Genomic DNA, 24,260 nt, shown 5'->3' with positions numbered 1-24,260 from the left:
GGCCCTAGGGGGTGAGCTGTGGTGCTGTCACACAAGCCATTGCACCAGCTTTCTCTTGCTGTTATTTCCTGCTGCTCTTTTAACACCACAGGTTCACAGAGTCTCATTTCTGGACAGTGAACTTCCTGTAACCAAATCACGTGGCCTAGAGCAACCAGCTGCCTGAGGGCTTTATTGTTCAGCCTACATTAACCTACAGTCTATATATGCTGTAAGTCAGTCTGTGCAGTACTATAAGTACTGGCTGTGATCTGTGGAATATTTGCTGAGCTTGTAAGAAAATATATGATATTTTCATAGGATTAGAAAGGTAGAAGTTGTCAGATTTTATGGAGAAATCAAGAGGCCCTAGTGTGCAGATTATAGAGTTAGCTCATTTGTAGTCAGGTAATTCACCCTGAGCAGCCAACTAGTCAATTCCAAAAAAACAAAGCTCAGTCTTTTTCCCTTACTATGTAAAATGATATGCCATAAAACTACTTTTGCAATTATGAGCACATTAAAACCTAAACATTTTTATAGTCTCATATGTATGTCCTTTATTCCTCATGTCTTTGCTGTCTTCACATTATGCCATCGCATCGTGCTATCTTGGTACTGCTGAACAGCTGAGATTTCATCCTGTTCCACTCTTCCAATGTGTGTGGCCTAATGCTGTCTGATTATATGCTATAAAATATATTTTATATGCTACAAAAAAAGTGTTACAAAAATCCGTAATTTTTCACTCAATTAATCCTTCCCCCTCTTTGTACACTTGAACTAATTAACTATTTTATCCAATTTAATTAATGGTTCTTCAGTTCATGGTAGTATGTCCGTTTCCCTTGCCTTCAGTTTCCCATTTTGGGCTCCTTTGCTGCCCAAATTGTATTACGTAAAGAGATTTTTTCTAACAGAAAGGCAGTGCAAGAGATGAGACCCTATCCCTTTCAAAGTTTCCCACACATAGCTACCTATTGTAGTTATGCCAGTAGGTTCAGAGGCTTCTCTGGGGGCAATCAAGTGAGAAAGACATAAATGAAAAAACAAACAAACAAACAAAAAACCTACTGAATTCCCCTTGGTCTAGAAGACAATTTATTTTTCAATTATTTTAAATGTGAGGATTCAACACAGAACTAAAAAACTGAAAATGACAAAAATTCTGTCTCTCTGACAGATCTAAGACCAGATATTATTAGAATAGTGTCAAATAGCTATTTTTGGCTGACGCAGTAGGTTCACATTCATCTGAAATACAAGACACATTTTACCTTGTTTGGGGGGTTGTGAAATCATCACATATCTTTCACAAGGCAGAAAACAGGTGTTTGACAGACTCAGATGGTCTTCACAATATGCAGAGAAATGCCATCACCTCCAGACCCTTAAAGAGAAGACTTGATCTTCCTGTTAAAGGATGCTGTTATTTCTTCTTCGTAAGTTTAGAAGACTATAGTTTTTCTAACTGATCTCATCCCTTACCTTCAAAATACTCAATTTCACTTGCCAGAAATGTACCAGCTCAGTCAGACTGTATGGTGGCTATATCTGGCATGCATTAAAGGGTGAACTCCATTGCACTCAGCAGCGCTTGGGGGCACTTTCAGTACTTCCCTGTTATAAGCAGCTAGTCCTTCTGTCAGGCTGTCCTGCCGCTTCAGAGAATCTAAAATATTGTAGCTAGCAGAGATTTATTCATTAATAGGAAAATATGATTAAAAATGAAAGAATGGTAGATGAGACATAAGGGGAGAACCTTCCCAGCTGCCTAGATTTTATGTTGGCAGTAACTTTGCAAGTCTCTGAGTCTGCCCTCATTTATTCTGTAATGCTGAAATACTTCATCATCACCACTGTCATTTTATGTGCAAGGTGTTTGCAGCTGTGAGTATTTTATAGCATTACTGAATGTCTTCTATATTTCTGTACCTTACATAAAGCCACCATTATTTAATTGCCCTCTCAAGGACTCTGGTCCTCTGTCCATTTTCCCATTGCTAGCAGCCTGCAGTTAGGTCCACCAGAGGAAACTTCATGAGATTTACAAGACTGTTTTTCACCACTTACTACTTCTGCTTTCATAGTCAGATTCTCATGCAGCTGGGTTGGAGGAGTATCCTACAGAGCCCTGGCCCCTTGAGGCAGAGTAAGATATATGACATTTTAAGGCTAAACTATTGCATACTATTCACTACTGACTGGGGAAGAGGTGTCCAATCATTGCCAATAGGTCAGTCATAGTCGCCTTCACTACCCAACAAAGTTAGTAAACACAGGAATACAGTTACATTATTTGGCCAAGAAAAGGGTTAGGCCACGTAACAGAAGACGAGCACGAGAGAAGTGAACTAGTTCTAAACCATAATTATCAGTTAAGGCCTACTGTAACTACTTTAGCATCTTGGCTAAGTCATAAAATGACCTAGCCTTCCTTAGCATGTCCTGAAGAGTTCAGCTACTCCCAATGATCCTGTTCTTTAGGGAGAAAAAGATATGCATATGCTGAGCACCTACTCTCCTTTGCAACAGGCTGATTTCATTTAACTTACTGTTACAGCAGCATGAGAGTAAGCTGCTGAGTAAGAGCAGCATTCCCAGCTTGCTGTGTTGCAACCTCTCTGAAGACAAAGTAGAAAACCAGCCATTTTACATTCATGATTTTAGAATCACTCCACCTCCTAACTTTGCTTGCAGAACGCCTTTCAACTAGCAAACAAATGTATGTTAATGTTGGAGAAACACCATGAATTTGTGTTTCTTTTTGCCATGGATTAAGACTAATCATGAGGATCAGCACTGTGTAGAATGGAAGCAACAGGATTAAAAGATTAAATCCATAACAGTTATATTATCCACAGCATGCTGTCGAATGCAAGCAATGAATTTGATTTGTGCTAGTTAAATTCTTCAGCTCAGGTTGCTAGAAGAGTAAGACTGCTTGCTTTCTGATGGTTTTTAAGCCAAAGTAAGCAATCCTAAAATGGTTATCCACTCATCCCTTTTCAAACATCAGACATTCTGTATTTAAAACTTCGAAGACTGCAGTATCCTTTTAAATGCTGTAGTATTAACCAATTTGCTGGCCTGGTAAATGAGTTACGTGAGTCACAGTTAGAGCAGAGGGTAAAATCCAGGGTGCCTTTTTGCAGATCAGCTGTTGAGCACAAGACTATGCTCCTACTAACTGCCAAGGAAGAGCTGAAGCTGTTCTCTTTAAATTCACAGATCCTCTTTGTGTTTGTTTTGGTAAGAACCGAAGGCAACACAGTGGCTTGCAGGTCAAGCGACACAAGGAATTAGGACAAATAAACAGAATATTCTTAGCACCAAATAGCCACGGTATAGGGTGATGATAAAAATTTCCTATTGAGCATGTACATCTTTCTTGTTCTGGATATCCTAACTGTCAGTAACTCAAATTCTAAAAAGCTGGCAGTTTTATATCTATCTAGCTATCCAACAGGCATTGCTTAATCACTTGTCCTTCATTCAAACAGTATCTTTCAAAGCAAGAAACGCTCTCTTAGAATTATGAATTCAAGCCAGTTCCAAGAGTAAAGTTACCCTAAAGACTATTTCTGCTAAAAGATCTAGAGTATATATTCTTATATTTTTCCAAAGATATAACCCATTGACTCATTTTACATGGAATTTTAAATAATTTATCATAAAAAAGTTAAAGCTTACCTGAGAACAGATGAGAAAAAACACAGCTTTCACAGCACCACCAAGACCCAGGTGAACTATTAGGATCCCACCATTTGTCTTTTAGTATAATGAGGATTACCACAATAACTTTGGTAGCATTGCAGGCATTCTTGGGGAGAGCACTGTTATATGCATGACAACAGCATCTCTCCTGCTTTTTTTTTTTTTTCCTGCCTTTTGGACATTTGAGTAAGAACAAATCTGTGGAAATTAGCTGCTTAATTCCGTTACCACAATAACATCACTGCCACAAAGCCTGAATAATTTCTGTTGTTTTCTTGCTATTTTTGTTAAAGTGAACTAAAGCAGAGAGGATACGGCCCTGTATATATGAATTCATGTACTGCTTAGTATCTCATGGCTACTGCAGTCATGTTCAGATTCATTGAAAAGTGAAGATAAAATGTGAATTCTTATGAAGTTACTAGTTTTTCTGTTGACTACAGTAGTAACCAAGGCAAGCAAAAAGTTAAATTAATCACTCATCTGTATTAGTTATTATCAGGAGAAAAACTGATGCTGTTTTTTTTTATTTTCTTTGAAGTGCTTTGACATTATTCGTTTCAAGGTTTAACTCATTTAGAAAACAGGCTGTGTACTGAGGACAGTATGGACATATCCTGCAGTGGATTACATGGGCCTCCTGCTGCAGGGTACTCCTGGAGTCATCCACCATGGAAGAACAGAAAATAAAATCTTGTATTCATTAGCCAAGTCTGACTTAACTGGCTTAAAGTTATCCTGCTGAATCTTAATGGAGCAGACAGAGGAAACAGATTAAAGTTAGACAAAAGTAAGTTTGATTCCAACTAAGATTTTTACAGACCCAATAAATGTGATTGTAATGGCCTCCTGGTGCAGAAATACAGCTATTTTCCAAATATTACCTGCTTTCAAACACTAAGAAAAAACTGTTCATTAGTGGAAAATACATAGGCCAACAGAAGAATCTGATACATTTCAGACTATAATACTTCAGCATCAACTTTGATCTTACAAGTTTTAAGAAATGAGGTAATGTGCTCCATTCCCTTTGTTTCCTTTGGTCACAATGATGCATATAACATACACACTTGGTTTTTTGTTGATCTCAAAAAATCACTTAAAAATCTAAGAACCATATTCTGCCCTCAAACATATACACAGCTACTGGTGAGCTGAATTCCCATAGAACTAACTTCAGAATAATTTAGATTACGACCTTAAAACAAATGCACGTGACAGACCAGCAAGTATTGAACAAAAATTGAGAGAAGTCAGAAAGGTCTCTTAAGAATACAGGAATCCCTCTACATACACCCAGTTATAGAATACCCATTTTTCCTGTGATCAGAGACATAGAAATTAACATTTTCAGAAATCAAAAAGAGGGAGTCCAGCAATGGGAGCAGAGGCATGTGCAGGAAACACTTCAGTAGTGTGACTCCATTTAAAATAGAAAGTGAAAGATAACTTTGGTACTGGATACCATTCAATGACATTTTGTTGTTCATTATAACCAGTCCAAGTGAAACTTGTGCTAAGTGCCTCTGCCAGGGACATAGAGGTCACTGTGATTGCTTCTGTCTTATATTTCAGACCAAGGACCCAAAGGCAAGGACAGCAACCTCTCTTATGTCATCAAGTGTTAAGGGCACCAACCTTAAGGACAACCTTACAGTCCTGTTAAGGACACCTCTTCCACACTCCCACCAGACAATAGGGCTAGCTGGGCTGATCCCATGTGCCTGGCTCCTCCCCATTACACTTCCCGGTAATGCACAGGCAGATTTTTCAGTGCATGTCGCCCTCTGAAGGTGTGAGTTGTTTCTTCCTGGCTCATGACACAAGACACTTCTAGCCCGCAGCCCAAGTTCCTGGTTTCTGACATCATAGAAACATCTGTTCTTTCATTTGCTTCAAATTCCATTACAACAAATGATGATCTTTGTTACAGAATGAGAGAAATAAGACGGGAGAAGAATGGAAGTGAAGAATGGAAACAAAACTTACATGGCCATTGGAGAGGCACTTTTAAGGGGCTTTGGCCTGGAAAGGAATAGCTAAGAGATTGTTTTCATGTCTGAAATATATACACAACAATTATGGGCTTCATCACTGGTTGAAGCAAAGCTTACCTGCCCTATCTGACTAAAAATCATATCTGTGTAAGTTGAATCAGAGTGGCCAGTAACAACACTCATACACAGGTAACTCATAAATCTTTCAGAAAGAGGTATCAGGTGCAAACCAAGCACAAGCTGGAACAACCCTTAGATTCCCACTTATGCTGAAATAGACCTGGTCTTCCACTCACGAGGATGGACTAGTACATTTCATTTCCCTTCATTCTGTCATTGCCTATAAATAGCACTACCACAAACATAGAACCATAATGTTTGGAAAAGATCTCTAAGATACTTAGTTCAACCGTCCTCCTACCACCAATATCACCCACTAAACCACGTCCCTAAGCAGGCCAACCTTTCCTTAAACACCCCCAGGGCTGGTGACTCCACCACCTCCCCAGGCAACCCGTTTCAATGCCTGACCGCTCTTTCTGAGAAGAAATTTTTCCTAATTTCCAACCTGTCCAACATGGAACTATACGGAGTGACATTCCCCATATTCAACTTCCTTCACCTTAAGCAATTGACTGGGTGATTTGAAATACGTGATTAACCACTTTACATGCATTTTTCAATTAGTAGGGAAAGGTGTCTTGAAGGTGTTTCAGGTCTTAGGTAGACTAACAATCTGAAGGCTCTCTCCACTGACTACAGACAGAGCAGAAATTAACTGGAGTCCTACATCTTTGTCCAGACTAAATATCAAATTTTGTTGGCTAAATCAAGGCATTGGAGACTGTAGCAGGGATTCTGTATGTGAATACAGTGCTTAGAACTGGCTCAGTATCTGGAACCTAGTGAAAATATTCTGATCTATTCACTGAAGTTGTTAGACAAGAAAAGTTCAACACATTTCAATACATATAATCACAGAAGGTTTAAAAATAGAAATGTAGATAATAGATACTTAAATGGGCATAAGGAAAATGAAATAAAGTTTCATGGTCGAACAAAGTCTTTACTGCAATTACCAGTAAAAGTATTTTAATCAAAGAAAAACATATTTTCCACAGAGACAATTATAATGTTTTTATTTAGCAAATGTACTGGAAAAATTGTTTTTCTGTAAAGATGTACAGATATGCCCCAATTCCATAGAGTTGCCTTTCTCTCAAAGGGCTATGATTTTTTGAAATCAGTTTAATTAACAGAAGGGGACATATGTGGAGATGTCAAACTTATTTTTGTCATAAACCACATGATTCCATTTACCACTAATCCCCAAATAATTGACCCAGGGGCCACCAAGAGCTTGCAGAACTCTTGACGGTGCTTTATTGCGGAGTGTACACAATTTTAACTGTCCTCTGTTTCTAGCCATGTGAACAGAAAAAAAACATTAAATACTTCCTTAATACCTTTTTTTTTTCCCATACTGGCAATTGCTGAGGTTACCACAGGATTGCTTTGTGTTTTTTATTTTTATTATTTTTTTGCATTTTTACAATTGCATATAGAAGAGCACTGATATAGGGCATTATTTCCCTGCTAAGATGCACTTCAAACTATGGAAAACTTTTGTGAAACCCTGCCTTGTAAAACTGAGGACAGACGCTACAGCATTCATCTTTCTGCAGTCTAAACTTGACTGAAAGAAAAAAATGCCTTTTTTTTTTTTCCTGAGAATTGTGTTCCTTTATACTTTGAAACAGCCTTCTGCTACTGCCTACTAAGCATTGTGCCGCTCACTTGGTAAGTACTGACAGGATTCCCATCTCCTACCGTGCCAGATTGTAAAGCATGGAAGAGATGACATGATAAAAGGGTCTGAAATAATTATACAGGAGTGTCCCACATTGAAGTATTCTTTGGTCTGGCAGAGGGAACTGAAATCTACTGCTAAGATCTGCCCTGCATACTTGTGTTCAAATGTCCTTTTCTTAAGAGCATGTCCACAGACATCCATAGCAGCTTGGAATGAAAAGTCACTAAATGCAAATCCAATTTCGTATAAAAAGGAAGCCCTTAGAAACAAATCTCTTAAGAGGGCTCTTCTCACCAAAAATTAATTACAACTTTACATTACTGAACTCTGATGAACAAAGCATAATATTCCCTCAGATGTGAGGCCCAACTCAAAACTCAAAGGAGGAGTACTTATTAAGTACTTAATTTTCTGAGAAATTCATTGCCTGCCTTATTTGTCAATCCTTTCTGGTCTGAAACCAATCTTTCCCCAGCTGTTTTTGGAATGTTTCAGAAAAAAAAAGAACATAAACTTTGGCCCTATTAGGGTTAATGCTTTTGCATAGACATATATGACCATAAACTGGTCGACTAATAGAGATCTTCTGCTAACATTGTGACTGAGAACAGGAAGAATACAGCCACAATAATATACAGCTGTCTACTAAAAGTATTGCATACAGACATCTTTGGCCATGCAGTCTTTTGGCCTTCTGAAAATACGTGAGCTGCATTGCTAACATGACAAAAAAAATAGCAATGTTGAGAATGAGAAAGAGGCGGGTATAAGAGGCTGATATTGATGGGGCGCTACTTCGAGCAGTTGTCACCATCTGTGCCAGCCCTGATCGGCCTTTGATTGACACTCCAGTTTTGTGCTTCACATAAGTGATATCTGCAAAATCCAAAAGATCTTTCATTTCCTCATCTTCATCTACAGGCAACTCTTTTTGTGCTTGAGTCTGTGCCTTTTGACGCACTTTTCTTTCATTTACCTCAATTTGTGCAAAAATGTCAGGAACAGCATCAACAAATTTGTAGCCTTTGGCTACCTTTCTATTTTTCTTTGCTCTGCCACGCTGCTGTTGCTGCCTCTGTGAGATTGCAAATATTCTGTCAATGGCCTCCTCTGTCTGTCTTTTATCTGAAAACCTCAACAGGCGCTCAGCAGTCTTCCTAAAGCTAGCTGTGTTTCGTACACGAGACAGTATCTGCTTCTCCAGCTGCTGGAAAACTGGCTTAAAATGCTGCAGGTTCTTCTCCACAATCCCTACGTAGTCCTTCACTTCTGGCACTGCAGAGCTCCTAATGGCAGAGGCTCGGTCAAAGACAATTTTCTGGCGGTCTGCAATAACCTGTGCAAAGGCAGAGCGGGGCCCTTCCTCAACAGTCCACAGGTAAATTGCATAGGCGTGCTCACTGGTGGTAACGAAAACATCCAGTTGCCGAGAGTCTCCACGGACCGTGAAGCTCTGCACATCGATGGAGGGTCCAATGAACAGGTAAATGGCTCTCGTGACGGGGTGCCGCAAGAGGGTTGTTACATTCACGTAGTTCGTTCCGTTGTAAGGGTAGCCCCGGGGATACATCCTTGAGGCAATGGTAGCTTTCTCACTGTGGCCAGTATCATCCATCCAGTACATTTTATATATCCCATCACGGTGTCTAATAAATGCCCCATGGACCTCATCAACAACTGTTTCTTCAAAAGGCACATCCACATTGTGGAAGAAACTGGTTGCTGCCTCCAAGGGGCTGTCATCTTCTAAGTGGATTTGGTCCACCACCAACAGAAGCTGAGGATGGAGAAGTATGAGGTTTCTTTGCAATTTTCTCAGCTTCAGTTTAGGATTGTATGCACCCACTCCTTCTCCCCTGATAAAAACCACCCCGCTTCTCTCCATGGCAGCAACCACTCGTCCCTGACAGTCACCAGCCAAGTCATGTTTATATTTAAGCCACTTTGAAGAACAATCCTCTGTAATCTGCCCTTCCCATGGGGAGAAGCAGCTCTTGGACACAGCAGGGGAAAACATCAACACATTATTAAAAAAAGTATATTTTGGCCCATACAGAGCTTCCGTTATGAAAGGTACACCATTGGGAGCAAAAGTAAAGGAGTTCTGGTCCGGGTGTTCATGACCAGCATTAAAGTTCCTCCATCCCTTGATCCACTCTTTGTACTTGTTCTTATGAACAATATCATATATTGCACGTCCTCCCAGCTTTCCTGACTTGAAGGAAAGGAAAGGCCTGTTGATTTCAGCTGGCAAAGCACTTCCATAGGTTACCACTCCCCAGTCCTCAAAGTAATGCAGCTTTGGAACCCCGAAGTCTGGTGGAGGTACAGAGCGCAAACTTGCATCATACCTGCCAAAAAGATGAGAAAAATGGGTTTAAAAATCACTTGACTGATTTCATCAGTACCCATACAAAACTCAAAACGCAATTCAATACTTATATCAAGGAGTAACCGAATGAAATACAGTCCACAGGTATCCTTCCTGAACAAAATAAGCATATAGTTGTAATGCTATTTATCATACTAATCTCCATGCAAATTTGTAGGAGTCAAATTAATGTTGTATTATTTTTATAGAATAATAACTGAAAGCACCTGCTCTACATTTAGAGCAAACAATCCTTCTGCAGTCCAAATATAAGAGCACCATGAACTTTCCTCAAACAAGCCATGTTACATTTTATATCATAAAGCTACTGACTGCAATACAAATATTTTAAAAATCACATTAGACAGGCTGTAGGCACTATTTGCATGTGACAGCAACAGTTGCACCTACCTGCTGACTACTTAACCAAGAAAAACAGAGAACCTGTTTCCTCAAAACTGATGACTATAGGAACAAAAAGAATTAGTAATAAACTAAAAATTAATAAAAAATCTTTTTAATTTTTTTTTTTTATGATTTATATCACTTAGTATATGCTATTTTCTTTCTCCCACTACGTTGAAGAAAAATTTTACAGCTTTCTTGTATAAATTCCAAGATATAAGAAGTCTGATTTAAAAAAGAGGTTTTAATTCCTGAAAAGATTACAGTATTTATAATTTTTGTTTAATTTGATTTACATGAGTTAAAACAACAACAAAAAAGGCAAGAAAAACAAGAACAACAACAGGCAGGAAAACAAAACCCAACCTTCTGGTATTGTTTAACCAAAATAAAAGAAACCATCATTAAGTATAGTAATACTTCTGTTAGATGGTTCCTCATCCGAACTATTCTTTACAAATAATCAGGAGTCTCAGTCAGGCCCTAGACAACCCCAGCTCATGTGTTGCGTATGGCTTCACGTAGTTCTGATCATCCCCCAAGCTGCAGAGCTCAGGAGTTTGCTCTATAGCTAGAGGTCCTTGATGGAGATCCCCCTAAAAGCAGACCTCTTTCTGGAGACTCTAATGCAAGTGGATGCGCTCATCAAAGGAGCAAAACAGCAGCACAAGGAAAAAGCAGATATTGGGATATTCAGAGCTTTTTGTTGGTGTTGTTTTGACTCACCTGCTCTTAAAAACATGCCTCCCTTCAGCATCAAAAAGAAATTTTAAGTATATTAATTATAAATTACCAAGTTTTCCACGGAGAAACAGGAGAAGAAAATGTGTGAATGTGGTTGTAGAGGAAAGATTCTGCATTTTGCAAATAACAAGCTAAAGGGTGCTTGGAGCCTAGTAAACATGCATTTTAATGTGTGTATCATAAATGCAAAGCAATATATTTAATAATACTTTTCTTGTAAGAGAGAGAAATACAGCTATACTGACTCCTCAAATGTATTTCTTCTCTCTATAGACTGAGGGAATTTATATAAAATTTATATGTATATGTTGGATCTTCTCATTTCTTAGCTTTTGTAGACTGACATATAAGTTAGCAGAGGTGTAAATTACACGGGATATAGGTGTAGTCATCTATCATGATATTTTTTCTAAATATAATTTGCAAATTAATATGCACATACAACTAATAGCATTCATTTTACATTGCCTATAGTTTTTTAAAGAAATCTATGCTTTAAATATTTGCCTAATTATTAAAAAAAAAAAACAAAAAAACAAAAACAGGATTAATCACCAGAATAGATCAAATAAGCCAAAAAATATACTCAGAGAAATTTTCAGTCCTTTTGGAAATGCATGTATTCTATAAAACAACAGACAATGGAAGGAAAACGTGGAAGCACACATAGGATGAGACAAAAGTGTTGCCTGTAGCAACACATTCTGAGTATCTTCGCCAAGTGAAGTTCTTGTGAGCCTAAAAACTCAGGGCTGCACACGGCCAGCACAATCTCTGCTTCTACAATGCAAATCTAAAGATAACAGCTTATCACAAATGGCAAGCAGCTGTCTGGTCCCTTCCAAGCCCACTCATTCCCTTTCATACCAGAGAAATTCAGTGTGGAGCGTGCACCACCTCTGCCCTTTGGATGGAGTCCCCGGGCCCTCCACCACCCGGTTCCTTCTGATCTGCTCTGCCAACCAGTTCCCGCTGCCGTTGCGCATGACAAATTTGTCAAGAAACACCAGCTGGCTCTCTGGCCCATAGAACCAGTTGTAGTTGGAGTCTGCAATGGCCACAGTTCTCTGAAACCCTTGGGAAAAAATTAAAAGGAATGTAAGAAAGAATAAATGATGATGAAACCAAGCGGTAAAAACATAAACAGAAGCAGCCTTTTCAGATGTTCATACACCTACTTATAAATGAGCCATAGACACGTTACACAGGAGCTGTTTCCTTCTGCTGGAGATAACTTAAATAGTCACCTTTCTTCTTTGGCTATGAGCTACAGACAAAGTACTACAAAAATGTAAAGCATTTAAATTTTAAATTGCTTTTTAAAGCAATATCCCATCCACTTTTCCTCATTCAAATCTTGCAAAGATAACTTTCTGTTTACAACTTTTGCTTTTCCTATGTCAACCCAAACTCTCCAAAAAACAAAAGAGAGACTCCCTCAAGGAAAAACAAACAAACAAAAAACAGTTTCACCCTGAAACAGCTAAAATGAGTTCACTTTGCTTTTTTTGAACCTCTCCCCAGCAAATGCCTAAGGTATCACATGGATTTAATGCAATCCCTTACACATCTGTGCTGGCATGCCAAAGCTGCACTCATCCCCTCTTACACACAAAGCTAGATCTGGGCTTTCTAATACCCAGTAAAGTTATTCCACTATCTTTTTTAAGAGGACTTCGAACAATGTAAGTTCCTAATGAACTGTCCTACAAAGAAGCAACACAAAACCATCACTGAAAACTTGCAAGGCTACCCAAAACTAAATCTCTTCTGAAACCTACAAGTAGTTGGCAGTATTTATTAGGTTATAACTGTTTTCATATTTGTAGATCTCCATCTTTTAGCCACAACTAGGATTTCATACCAGAGATGCTGAAACACACTGAAACACTGGAGAGATTCAGCATGAAAACAGAAATACTAAAAAGTCTGCAAAACAGACCCATCAGTGATGTCTGATATTTCTCTTTAATTCTCACATTGACAAAAGAAAATGATTCATGTACCCTTGGACTGTACTGAAAAACCTATTAGTTAAGTCATTTACATTTTCCATATGAAAAATATTTTGAAAAAATGGTTTTATGAATGGATTTCAATGTTTGATGGAAAACTGGGGATCAAGTAAAACTTCCCCAGACTTCCTTGATACTTTTACTCTGGCTTTATGATTTGCTACTCCTTTCACCCAATATTTTCGTGTGATCATTTTTCTTTTTGGGAAAGGAAAAAAAAATCAGTAAGAATCTCAAAGAATGTTATTTTTCAAACAGAAAACTCCCAAAACAGCTGAACTTCAAACTCTGAAAACCAGAAATCAAATTCTGAAGTACTATTTTTGTTTTTTTTTTTTTCTCCCAAATAATGTTCTTTTCTTTGGACTGATTCTAAAAGCCAAAGTTTAATAAACAACGGTGTTCAATGAGCAGTGATAAAAAATGATATCACTGTTTCCGTGCATGATGAAGGTAAAATCCAGGGAAAAGGTTATTTTAAATATCCAAGTACAATGCTAATTAAAAATGGTCTACTTGATGTATGAAATTTCTTTGAGAATTAGAAGATCCATCTTCATTGGTCCAAATGACCTACCTGGCAGGACAGTCCTGTACATAAATGCAAAGTGCTGCTTGAGCCAGGGGTGGCTGAAGTGATTGATATCAAAGTGCCTTTGGACAAGAAACATGTACTGAAACAACGATCTGGTTGTGTAGCTGCCATAAGCCACCCCTTCATAGAGCGAGCCATCTGTGACCTCCTGCAGCAGGACCACTGACTTCTCCATGATTGCCAACACTTGCTTGGTCCACAGGTAAGCTTCCTGAAGGTAGCCTGAAAGAAAAAGATGTTAGCAAATCTGGTTACAACACTAGAGATCACAGATGATGTCACCTGTATTCCACAGTGGGATCCTTCACAGCCATGAATCCACAAGGAAAACTGCCAGAGCTCTAAAAGATGACCTATTACTGCAGAACTCCTGTATTTCCAGGGTGAAAAATAAAACACTATACTTAAACACAATAAAGCAAAGTTACAGGAGTGGAAAAAAAAAAAAGAAATAAAAAAAAACACCTATAAAACAGCTTTTTGCTAATAATGTGGGATTATGCTTTCCACCTTAAAGTGAAAATTTCCTTAATGCATTCAGAACATGCAAAAAGGGAAGAGTCACATCAAGACTATTTATTGCATTTCAAATTAAAGTGGTAGCAAAACAAATTTACACAACAAATCCCCACTAGAGGGCTCCATAAAGTAAATATTCTGTTCAGTCATTTTTCACTGGAATGATCACCAGTGTGATAAAAGATTCTCAGAGTTTACAAAAAAGTTGACACTTGAACTGCACTTAACTGATATTCTATTAAGACATGCTCTATTTTAAGACATTCTGTGATTCTACTTACATTTTCAATGTGTTGCACAATCTAAAGGATTATCTAAAATAGAAATTCTTTTGGGAAAGATTTGCATGTTTAATTCCAAATGCAGATTCCTCAATTCCAGAATGAAGTTAATCTTCCAACTAAGCTAAGGTCCAGCCTCCACAAATACAAGTCTTCATCAGTTCTTATTCTTCTAAGGAAGAGAATTCCAGAGATCTTATTATTTTGGTCTGCTCTATGAAAATCAAGAGCTGGAAAGAGGTTGCCTGAAGCCCTTCTCATGACTTGTCTGCCTTCACCAAGGGGCAAGCATAGGCACAAGAGCCTCAGCTGCATCTACATATTGCAGAAGGATGCGTGTTTGGAAGGCAGCATGTGGATCCCAGCAGCCGAAAGGCTCCATGCCTTGTCTTACTCTCTTTCAGATTCACTGGCTGGAGAGGTAGGACTAATCAGAGAACAATTGCCTTGCATGTCTACGCAACTCTAAGTGTCTGGACACAGATTTAACCACACTTATTTCCACCATACAGCAGAGCTCAATTTTAGGACAGCTGGCACATGTTATATCCCATTACTTGGTGTAGCGGTGCCTGATGAATGAAGCACACATGCCAGGCTGAGGGAGTATGAGCTACATTCAAACCCACTACCACGAATATTTCACTTTATTGCCACAATTACTGTATTTATGCTCAGCAGAGTGATGAGCAATTCAGACTTCCTAGCAGTCAAGACTGCCAAATCCTGCTTAGTTAACGGAGAGGAAAAAATTGCAATGGCTAAGTTAAACAGACAACCTGATTCTAACGTGGTATTTTATCCACTGGCTGAAAGGAGAAATATGATTGGGAAGGCCTGAGCAGGAGGGCAGGCAGCACTACTTACTTCTGCGTACTTCACTCCTTCTGTTTACTTACTTGATGTTATGACCTTATAGTTCTAGTTACCTATATACTACCTATATAGAACTATATACTACAGTTCTAGTACCTTAATGAAATAACACATAAGAACGAAAAATGGAAGAGACTCAACACTATGTCAGGCTACACAATAAAACAGAATGAACCTCACCTATAGTTAGCAGGATGTATATCAATTTAGGCCTTACACAAGACTCTTTTCAGAATATTTGAGTGTTTATTTTAACTGCAAAAGCTTTAATATACGTGGGTGCCTAGAATTTAATTCAATTAGTTTCATTTTTCAGTCCTATATCAATGTTTACATGTCTTTAAGCTCGCTATTTAGCCTCTGCCTACTTGATTAGCTGAGTACAGTGCTTAAAATTATTAGGTGGCATTCAAACCTTTTGGGAAAAAGGTCTACACTGTGATACGCTATTTACAATTGCTTTGAATCTGATACAGGAAGAACTTATTTACTCCCTATCTCCTTCCACCCCCACCCTTTTTTTTTCTCCTTAAGAAAGTCTTTCATCTCAGAATAAGAATTTTTAAGAAAACATTTCAAAAAAATCATTTTAGACCAAAAAAAGAAACTTCATTTAAATTTCCATTAAAAAAAAAAGCTGCAATTGATGTTTCATTTAGAAATATACAGTCTGGATGTTTTGAACTGTTTTCGTTTGAAATATCTGCACTATTTCTAAATTGCTCAAGTGTTACTGAATTTGCATTTTATTTTTTTTCCCCAAAATATGAAGTTTGGTTAAACAAATATTACCTAACTGATGTTATCATTGTTTGGCACGAAGCATACTTCTGTCTATACTCTAATGAAAAGCAGAGTCATCTTGTAAACTGCCAGCTTTTTGCAATAACGGAGGATCAGGGAAGAATGGAATTATGAAGAATTTAGCAAAACCCACTGAATAAACATGGTAATCTTAGTCTTCAATTTGTGGAAAGTGAGATAGGAGGAAAGGGAATAATTTCTATGTATACCCTTCCTGCTTTTTAGCATACACACATTAGTGAATGCATTTGTTATGACAAGTTCTTAACAAAAAGATGAGCCCCCTCAAACACAGTAGGTGCCACATTTTTTTTGAAACACATTCTTTGGGTGTCTGAAAGCCCAACAGTGTGCAGATGTGCCCTTGCTTACTTAGCAGGGCTGAACAGCTTGGCAATACCATCAGCATCCAGAAACTAGATTTTCCTTGATTTGCATCAAGTACTTCCATCAGGTGTCATGTCTTCAAAATACGTCTAGCACATAAATAAAAACTTGATAAAATACTGACACATTCTTATAAGCAGGAGCTGGCTCCATGATTTCTACTTCTCAGCCAAAGTACCATTGGGTTTTAAAGCCAGGATTTCTCACCTGCTCTTTCCCTCTGACTCCATGACTTGCATTGTCCTTTACACTCTGCATCACTTAAACAGCAGGAGAGGCAAAAGAGCATGTAGAGCAGGCAAAAACAACTGGTGAGAGTATTCATCTGGAGACTGCGTAGGATGGGTTTAAGTTCCCAAATCAAAGGGGGAGATGGTACCTGGCACAGAAATCTCAGAGGAACGCTGTGGCTTGCAAGAGCATCGCTTAAAGGGAAAAAAGGTAAAGTCCTGCTCCTCTGCTTAGCAAAGGATGCTGAAAAGAAAGGTCTGGAGCTGTGGTCTGTGAGTGGATCAAGGTACAGCTTTGCAACCATCTCAGGGGAGACAGGACAGAAGTCCTGGTCAAAATGCCAGCTGATCCTATTGCCTGGCTCCCAGCTCAGAGCGTAGGGTGTTTCTGAGTACTGACCTTCTCAATGCATTATGCAAGGAGACCAAGTGCATAGCTCTGAGGGAGCAATGGCAGACTGCCCACAGGCATTAGAACAAGCTCTGAGCTGATAATCAGCCCTAAAAAACTGGACTGGCAACACTACACGAGTGAAGTGTTAATTATTACCAACAGTGAGGTAAGAAATCCAAAAACAGTTGGATAGCTACATTTATATATCCAGCTATAACACATATATATTATACCTTGTACATCTGCCCACAGACTTTTGTTCTATTCTGTAAATCGCATTTTTCTAAGCAGCACACAAGCAAACCCAATACAGCTGAGCTCTCAAAGCACACAAAGCAGTAAACCTTCGCAGTTGGCTGCCATAGATGCTGAGCGCTTAATGCAGAAAGTGCAGTGAGTTGATGCATTGTAGAAAAGCATTCCCGATTTAGCACATACCTTGATTCATCAGAACCAGGCTTCCAGCCAGCAGGGCCACACAGTTGGTAGGCTGGTGGTTATGAAGGTACTGGAAACCCCATCCACGTCTGTATGATGTTTCGTACATATATCCCGAGGCATTGGCAATTACCTCAAGAAATCTCTCCTGTTGAGTCTTGCTAAGATAGCTGTACAAGAAGTCATAAGCAGTGGCAAAGCCAACTAAGGAGTGAGCAAGAGGGACCTCATCCCATGGGGCATCCTTCACTAGCCTGTCAATAAAGAAAGATGCCAATTAATTAAGTTTCACCTATTTATTTTTCTACATTACCATACTGTGAGGTGTGTATGACTTAACATCTCTGAAGTTAGGCAACTCATGCTGACACAGTAGTAAGCTACTTACCATGTCTCTGAGACCATTTTAGTCTCTCCTAAGTATGGACAATAGTAAGCTTCAAACCTCCTTAATTATATTAGAAAGATTATATCTTTAAATACTAAAGCAGGGCTTGCAATATTCTGGGTTTTGCTAAGAGAAATAGGTATGCAGAATATTTATTGCACAGAAACGGAATCTATTTATCTGAAAAAAGATTCACAGCATTTTTGTGAGAAAGTAATATCCCATAGTTTATACTCTTCCAAAAATCTGTAAGAATCTTTTTTCTTTTCCAAAGCAGTTGAATGTTAACAAATTACTAAATGATGACGATGGGACTGAAGCTGTCTTTAAAGCAACAATACAATAACTCACAATGCTATTTCTTAATTTCACAAACACATGAAAGGATAGAAGTAGAGATGATGAAAATTACTTTCATGACTACAGCTCAAATTAGCATACTTCATATCATTAAAAAACCAGCATTTAACATAAAAATAAGTAAAATGATGCCATAACTCAAAGATGTTTTCTAGGAACTACCTGCTTGTATGAAATAATTACAATGAACTTAGCAAAACAGTAAATTTTTACCAAGAAAATTTATAACAAAGGCAGAGGCAGCACAGAACAAATATTTCTCTTAAGTCAAGCATATATAGGCTAATAAAGACTTTAGCTTTTCAGTACAAAGAATACTTTCAGGTTATAGTCCTACATAAAAGGGAAATGTGAAGGAATACACAGTGGAAAAAAAAAAAAAAAGAAAAAACTTGATAAGCTTAACAATTACCAGTTACTTTCATGGTTGTTCTCTTCATTCACACACTTTGCAAAAATTTTCTACTACGGAAATTAATTTTAAATTATTTTAAATTGTTGAGATAAGATAGTGTCCTACAGTAATCAGTGGAAACTGTGTTGTACCCATGAAGATGTGTACCTTGCAGCTGTTCTGTGATTCTATAAATACAGTTTCTTCCCAGATTTGTATAAGCAGAAGTGTGAACAGATAAATACCAAATTAACAAGATCTTAAACAAACAACCCCCCTCCCCCCAAACAAACAAACAAACAAAAAACTCCTCATTCAACTTTAGGAGCACTTATTTGCATTCAAAATACATAAATGAACCAGAAATTATGAATATCAGCCTAGTGCAGTGCAACTATGGTAAAACACATGGTCTACAAGTGAGGAAAATAACCCTTAACTTTTATTTCAATACATCTAACTCCATTGGAAGAACTCAAATGACCTTGGCAGTTTCATAACTGTATGTAAGAAAAACCTCCACAGGCTTTTTGATTAGCTGAGTTTCCAACAATTTAAGTGTTCACCTTCACAGAATCACAGAACGGTTGAGGTTGGAAGGCACCTCTTGAGATCATCTAGGCCAATTCCCCTGCCAAGCAGGGTCACCTGGCGCACATTGCACAGGAAACCTTCTCTCAGTTTCAATCCCATCTTCTGCTGGGTGAAGTTATACATTCATTTTTTCTTTTCTTAAATGAAATCATTATCTCAAGGATTTTAAATTAAATACAGGAACTCATTCGGTATTACTTGAACAGCAAAATGTGGCGTTTTTTTGAACCAGGATTTTTACTAGGCTAGATGATTTTATTGTGAACAAGGTTGTGAACAATATTAAGACAGCTAAAGCTGTGGTAACATCAGCCAAAGCATCAGGAAAAAAGTTCTCAAAATTTACTTTTCATCTTCTCCATAACCACATTACATTCTTGGTGTCTGCTGTTGGGAAAATTTATCTATCATTTTGCTTCTGGTTCAAACTCTGAACTCATCAACAAAGGCTTCCAGCCAGGTATAGTAAAATTTCATATTTATGTTTTGGGTTAGTTGTTGTGGGAAAAAAATTACAGACCTGTAGGCCAAAACACTTACATGCTTTACCGAGGTGCTCATTATTTCCATACTTCCAGATGAACTAGAAGAAAACATAACTGAACTAGGCAAGCAAGTCTTCCCAGTCGCCAGGTATATTTATACTGTGCCATGGAGGCACAAAAATTGAAAATCTCAGTTAACAGGTCATTTGTCAATCTCAATTGATTCTATGATTCTATGATTTCTGCTTTTTCATCTTTGGATATAATTGGAAAAACTCTTAAAATGTAATTAGACATATATGTAAAAATGAAATTCTATTCTATGCTGGATATACATAACACCCTTATCTCTGACCAGCTATATCATGAACCCAAATTTGCAAAGTACTTTTAATTTTGCTTTTCACCAAACCTTTGCACATTCATAGATCAGAGTTCAAATGGGAACAGGAAATATGACTTTAAAGACCTTAGAATAGAACAATTAGCATGTGCTTGAGGCTAAGCTATACATTAGGGGAAGGAAAGAATAACGAAATAATTTGATTTAAAACATTAAATTCAGATTTCAGTATCCTTGTAACAACATATAAACTGCTAATTAGAATGTGTTAAAAGCCATTTAATGGTCTTTATCGACTTCATCTGAAATGGGATTTGACAATAGAACTGATTTATTGTAAATTTCCTTGTTATTTGGCTTGATATTTGCTAACTTTGTATTTGGTTTTGAGCACAACCCAGCATCAAATTCTATAGCATAAGATTGTGCGTTAATGTCTGTGGCAACATTTCTGATAAAATAGAAAATGCTCTACACAGGAAAGGATAAGCTGATGACTGCATTTAAGTTGACTTCTTCAGCAACAAGAAAAATCAAATCTTTCAGTGGGAAAAAAACAAAAAAAATCACCTCCTGCTGGGCTTCCTAAGCCTACACATTGTTATAGTTAACCCCCTCAGGTTTAGACGAAATAATTTTGTAATTACTTCCATCAAATTGCAATTCTGTATAGTAAGTAAATAAAATTTAACAGAGGAGATGCATGCAAGTAACAGGGAAAACCAAACATGATGATTTAAATACACTTATTTCTAAACATACAAAGCTTACAGCCAACATCTGTTCTTAAAATGAACTTCCCTTGTAAGTAACAGCGATTTAGCTGATATAAATCAGTGTGCCTCCATTAACTTCATTTCAATGGAATCAAGCAATGTACACTAAACATTGTGTAAAATGATTCTCAAGAATGGTCAAGTAGTAAGCATTAAACGCTTTTTGTATCTAAATTGTGCTCTCATATTTCAAATAGATCGCCAGTGTCAGATGTGGTAAACTGCCTGGCTGATAAGCCGTGGGAAAGCATGGTACCACAGGCCTGCAATGAGCATGGTCTGTGACAAAAGTTTTCAAGGCTATTATGAACTACTCTGTTCTGAAATATTAAAGTTGTTTGTATTAATACAAGTAAAGATGGGTGAAAACATGCTGAAAACAGCTCTTTTCTAATCCTATCTAGACTAAAAAAACATCAGCCAGTACGAACCTCAGCTTAGCAATTAATTGTGTCTGAGGGCAGCAGGCAACCTTTATTTTAGTGCTGTTGCCAGCCTCTCCTGTCTTTTAAAGGTATCAGATGTTAAAAATAAAAAAAAGTAAAAAAAAATCCAGAGATCCAGACTAAATAAAAAAGTCTACAATGGATTCTTTAGTGCAGAACAACTACTTAGTTGCAAACAAATGCCTGGGTTGCTCTGTTTAGTTCTCTTTCATAGAATCATAGAATGGCTCAAGTTGGAAGGGACCTTAAAGATCATCTAATACCAACCCACAACTTTAACTTTTTTTGTTTAAAATATTTTTGTTACTTTATTTTAAACATTGACTTTGAGGTAGATCCTCCACGAGGAAACTGTAGAGAAACGAAGGGATCACAGATAAGGTTTTATGTAAGTAATGGGGTTTTCCTACATGTTTTGAATACTTTAGCATAGCGTAAGGTGGTGTGTGTGTTAGATTTGCCACCTTCTATAATGAACAACAAACCTGAAGATGATTATGGTTCAGTTCTTCAGTCATCAGTTTATGCTGTCAAGAACCACCATGAGTTCACTGCACTGTCCAAGATTAATGGCATATATACCACCTTTTTGCATAGAAATTAAAAATCAATATCCTGTCTCCTTGAAACAAAAACACCACCAAGAAAAATCATGGTAAGATTACCACAACCTCACCACTTCTTGACAATACCACTAAAGTTGCTAATGTCTTTTCTTTCAGTAGAAATTGTTTTTTGTATTATTCCCTCATTTCTCTCTACTAATAACTACTGCATGATCAAAACCATAAGTATTATAATTTCTCTAAGAAATGTAAGCCAAGAGGAAAAAAAATATACTGTCTGTCCAGTTCAAGGCCGGATTTAAGACAAGCAATTCTCCCACTTAAAGTGAGGTCCTTGATCATGGCCTATGGGATATTTAGAATCAGCTTTCCTTCACTTTGTATCCAATTCTTAAAAACAAATTGAAGTAAATAGGAATATAACATGCTCTAACTTGAGAAATACAATACCCTTCTGGGTATTGTGATATCTGATCTCCAGCCTCCGTATCAATAAATAACATGGCATAGCTGACTGCAAAATGAAGCACTAAGCACATCCTGACACATATATTACGCAAGTAATCCACATCCTGAAGTTTAATGCTCCAAACTTCCCCATGACAAATTACTTACTGCAGAATAACTTGGAGGTTGAGGGCAGATTAAGCTAATGATTGGAGGAAGCATGGCAGAAACCACAGTACTGGAACTCTCACTCGCATTAGGTAGATGCAAAGGCAAATGAATAAGGGCTCTATTCAGAAGGCTTACAGCTGAAAATTAGTCCAAGGACATCCCTTTAGTACATTTAGATGTAACCCATCTTAGACATAGTAGCTAGGTAACAGCATGGTTGAGCTTAATGCATGCTAAATGTCAAGCGTGGATGCAAATGTGGCATGTAATAGTGCCAACTGAGCTCTCAGTCCTGAGGCCAACTGCATAACTGTACAGACTTGCCAATGCCAACGTCAACATCAACACCCTGGAACTCCAGATAACCTTGCTATTGTTCTGACCCACTTCTGGGAGTAGGTGATACAGCTTTAAACCTTCAATCAGGCAAAGGAAATATTCTTTCTTGAACAGAGGAAGCATACATACCAAGAGGAAGCATAACCACCAAGGGAAATGAGACCACCAGCATTTATTTTATAAACTAGACTCAATGTCCAGTATTTTTCTTAGAAAGTCTCTAAAACAAAATATTTTCTTGTGCTTAAATTGAATACTTTGTTCACTATCGGAACAATGTTGTCCAATTTTTTTTTTGAAAGAAAATCCTTGAAAAATTCTCTTCCATCCAAAACAATATCTCAGCTTTCACTGTTCCAACATTTTTCTGGTTGCCACCAGAGCAAAAGCCATATTATCTGCACAACTCAAGTGCTCAGCCATTTGCAACCATAAAAATACTAAGAGCTTTTTTTTTTTTTTTTTTAAGTCCTTGAAAAACTGATGATTTATATTTCCTGTGTCTAAGGTAAAACATAACAAGTTTGCTCCTATCCCTTTATCAGCCGTGTTTCAACAGCAGTCACTGAGACCCACTCATGCTTATTTCAGCTCAGTTCATAAGCAGACAAGTGGTGCTTAGATATAAAAGTTTAAATTTATACCAGAAAAAAAAATGACAACATATAATACTTCTGAAAAATGTTGTCTAAGAGCTTATTATAAAAGTAGGGTTATACAACTTAGGTGCTGAGGAGGCAACTACAATTTTACTCCTTTAGAAACTTTCAGCTACTGTCTATCCTCTCTTTCTCCATGTTTCCCTATGGGCTTATAACCATCATTCTACAGCTTCTAAAGCTGCTTTCAAATCATTTTCGATCAGTTTTGTCTTTGATCATAAGACAGTCCCTTTCAAACTTGGCTCTTTCTTAGTGTCAACCATGATCCTTCTACGCTGACAAATTAATAAACAAGAACCAAATCTGTTTTGGTAGTTCTCAGTACCACATAAAGCAAACACAGAAATTTAGTTATGTTATTATTTCTAGATTACCTCTAGCTCTCATTGCAGAGGATTTTTATATCAGGCATGTGAGCTCCCTGTAGTCACCACAGAACTTCAGTAACAATTTATCTCCTAGAAAACCTAGCTGGAACCATACGTTAAAATAGAAAATGTAGGAGAAACTCTTCAAACTTCAGCTAGCCAGACATCCACAATTCACAAGTCAATTTCACAGACATGTACAATTTCTGTTTTTAAATGCTACACATGAAAAAGATAAAAAAAAAACAACATAAGGGTTTGATATTTCACTTACTAAAATAATAAATATTCCAGATATCAAATTAATCCTCCTACCCTACATTTTCTTCCTCCCTGTACGAGACTATCTCAGCATC

General features: G+C 37.6%; 1 protein-coding gene across 3 annotated transcripts in view; it reads right to left on the bottom strand.

Moving 5' to 3' along the window:
• Positions 1-6,768: 6,768 nt before the first annotated feature.
• Positions 6,769-24,260, bottom strand: part of DSE (dermatan sulfate epimerase) — a 35,106-nt gene continuing 17,614 nt past the window's right edge. For 2 of the 3 annotated variants that reach the window (XM_050710011.1, XM_035538904.2), the window contains 4 exons: positions 17,566-17,819; positions 13,619-13,858; positions 11,894-12,101; positions 6,769-9,857 (listed from right to left, as the gene is read on the bottom strand). In XM_050710011.1, coding sequence (XP_050565968.1) covers positions 8,096-9,857; positions 11,894-12,101; positions 13,619-13,858; positions 17,566-17,819 — 2,464 coding nt within the window. In that variant the 3' untranslated portion in view covers positions 6,769-8,095. The remainder of the gene's footprint in view (positions 9,858-11,893; positions 12,102-13,618; positions 13,859-17,565; positions 17,820-24,260) is intronic. The other variant, XM_050710012.1, reaches the window with a different exon arrangement.

Source organism: Cygnus atratus, chromosome 3 (genome assembly GCF_013377495.2).
Source record: "Cygnus atratus isolate AKBS03 ecotype Queensland, Australia chromosome 3, CAtr_DNAZoo_HiC_assembly, whole genome shotgun sequence".
Lineage (NCBI taxonomy): Eukaryota > Metazoa > Chordata > Aves > Anseriformes > Anatidae > Cygnus > Cygnus atratus.
The sequence above is the reverse complement of the archived record's forward strand: the minus strand, read 5'-3'. Positions and strand labels throughout refer to the sequence as shown.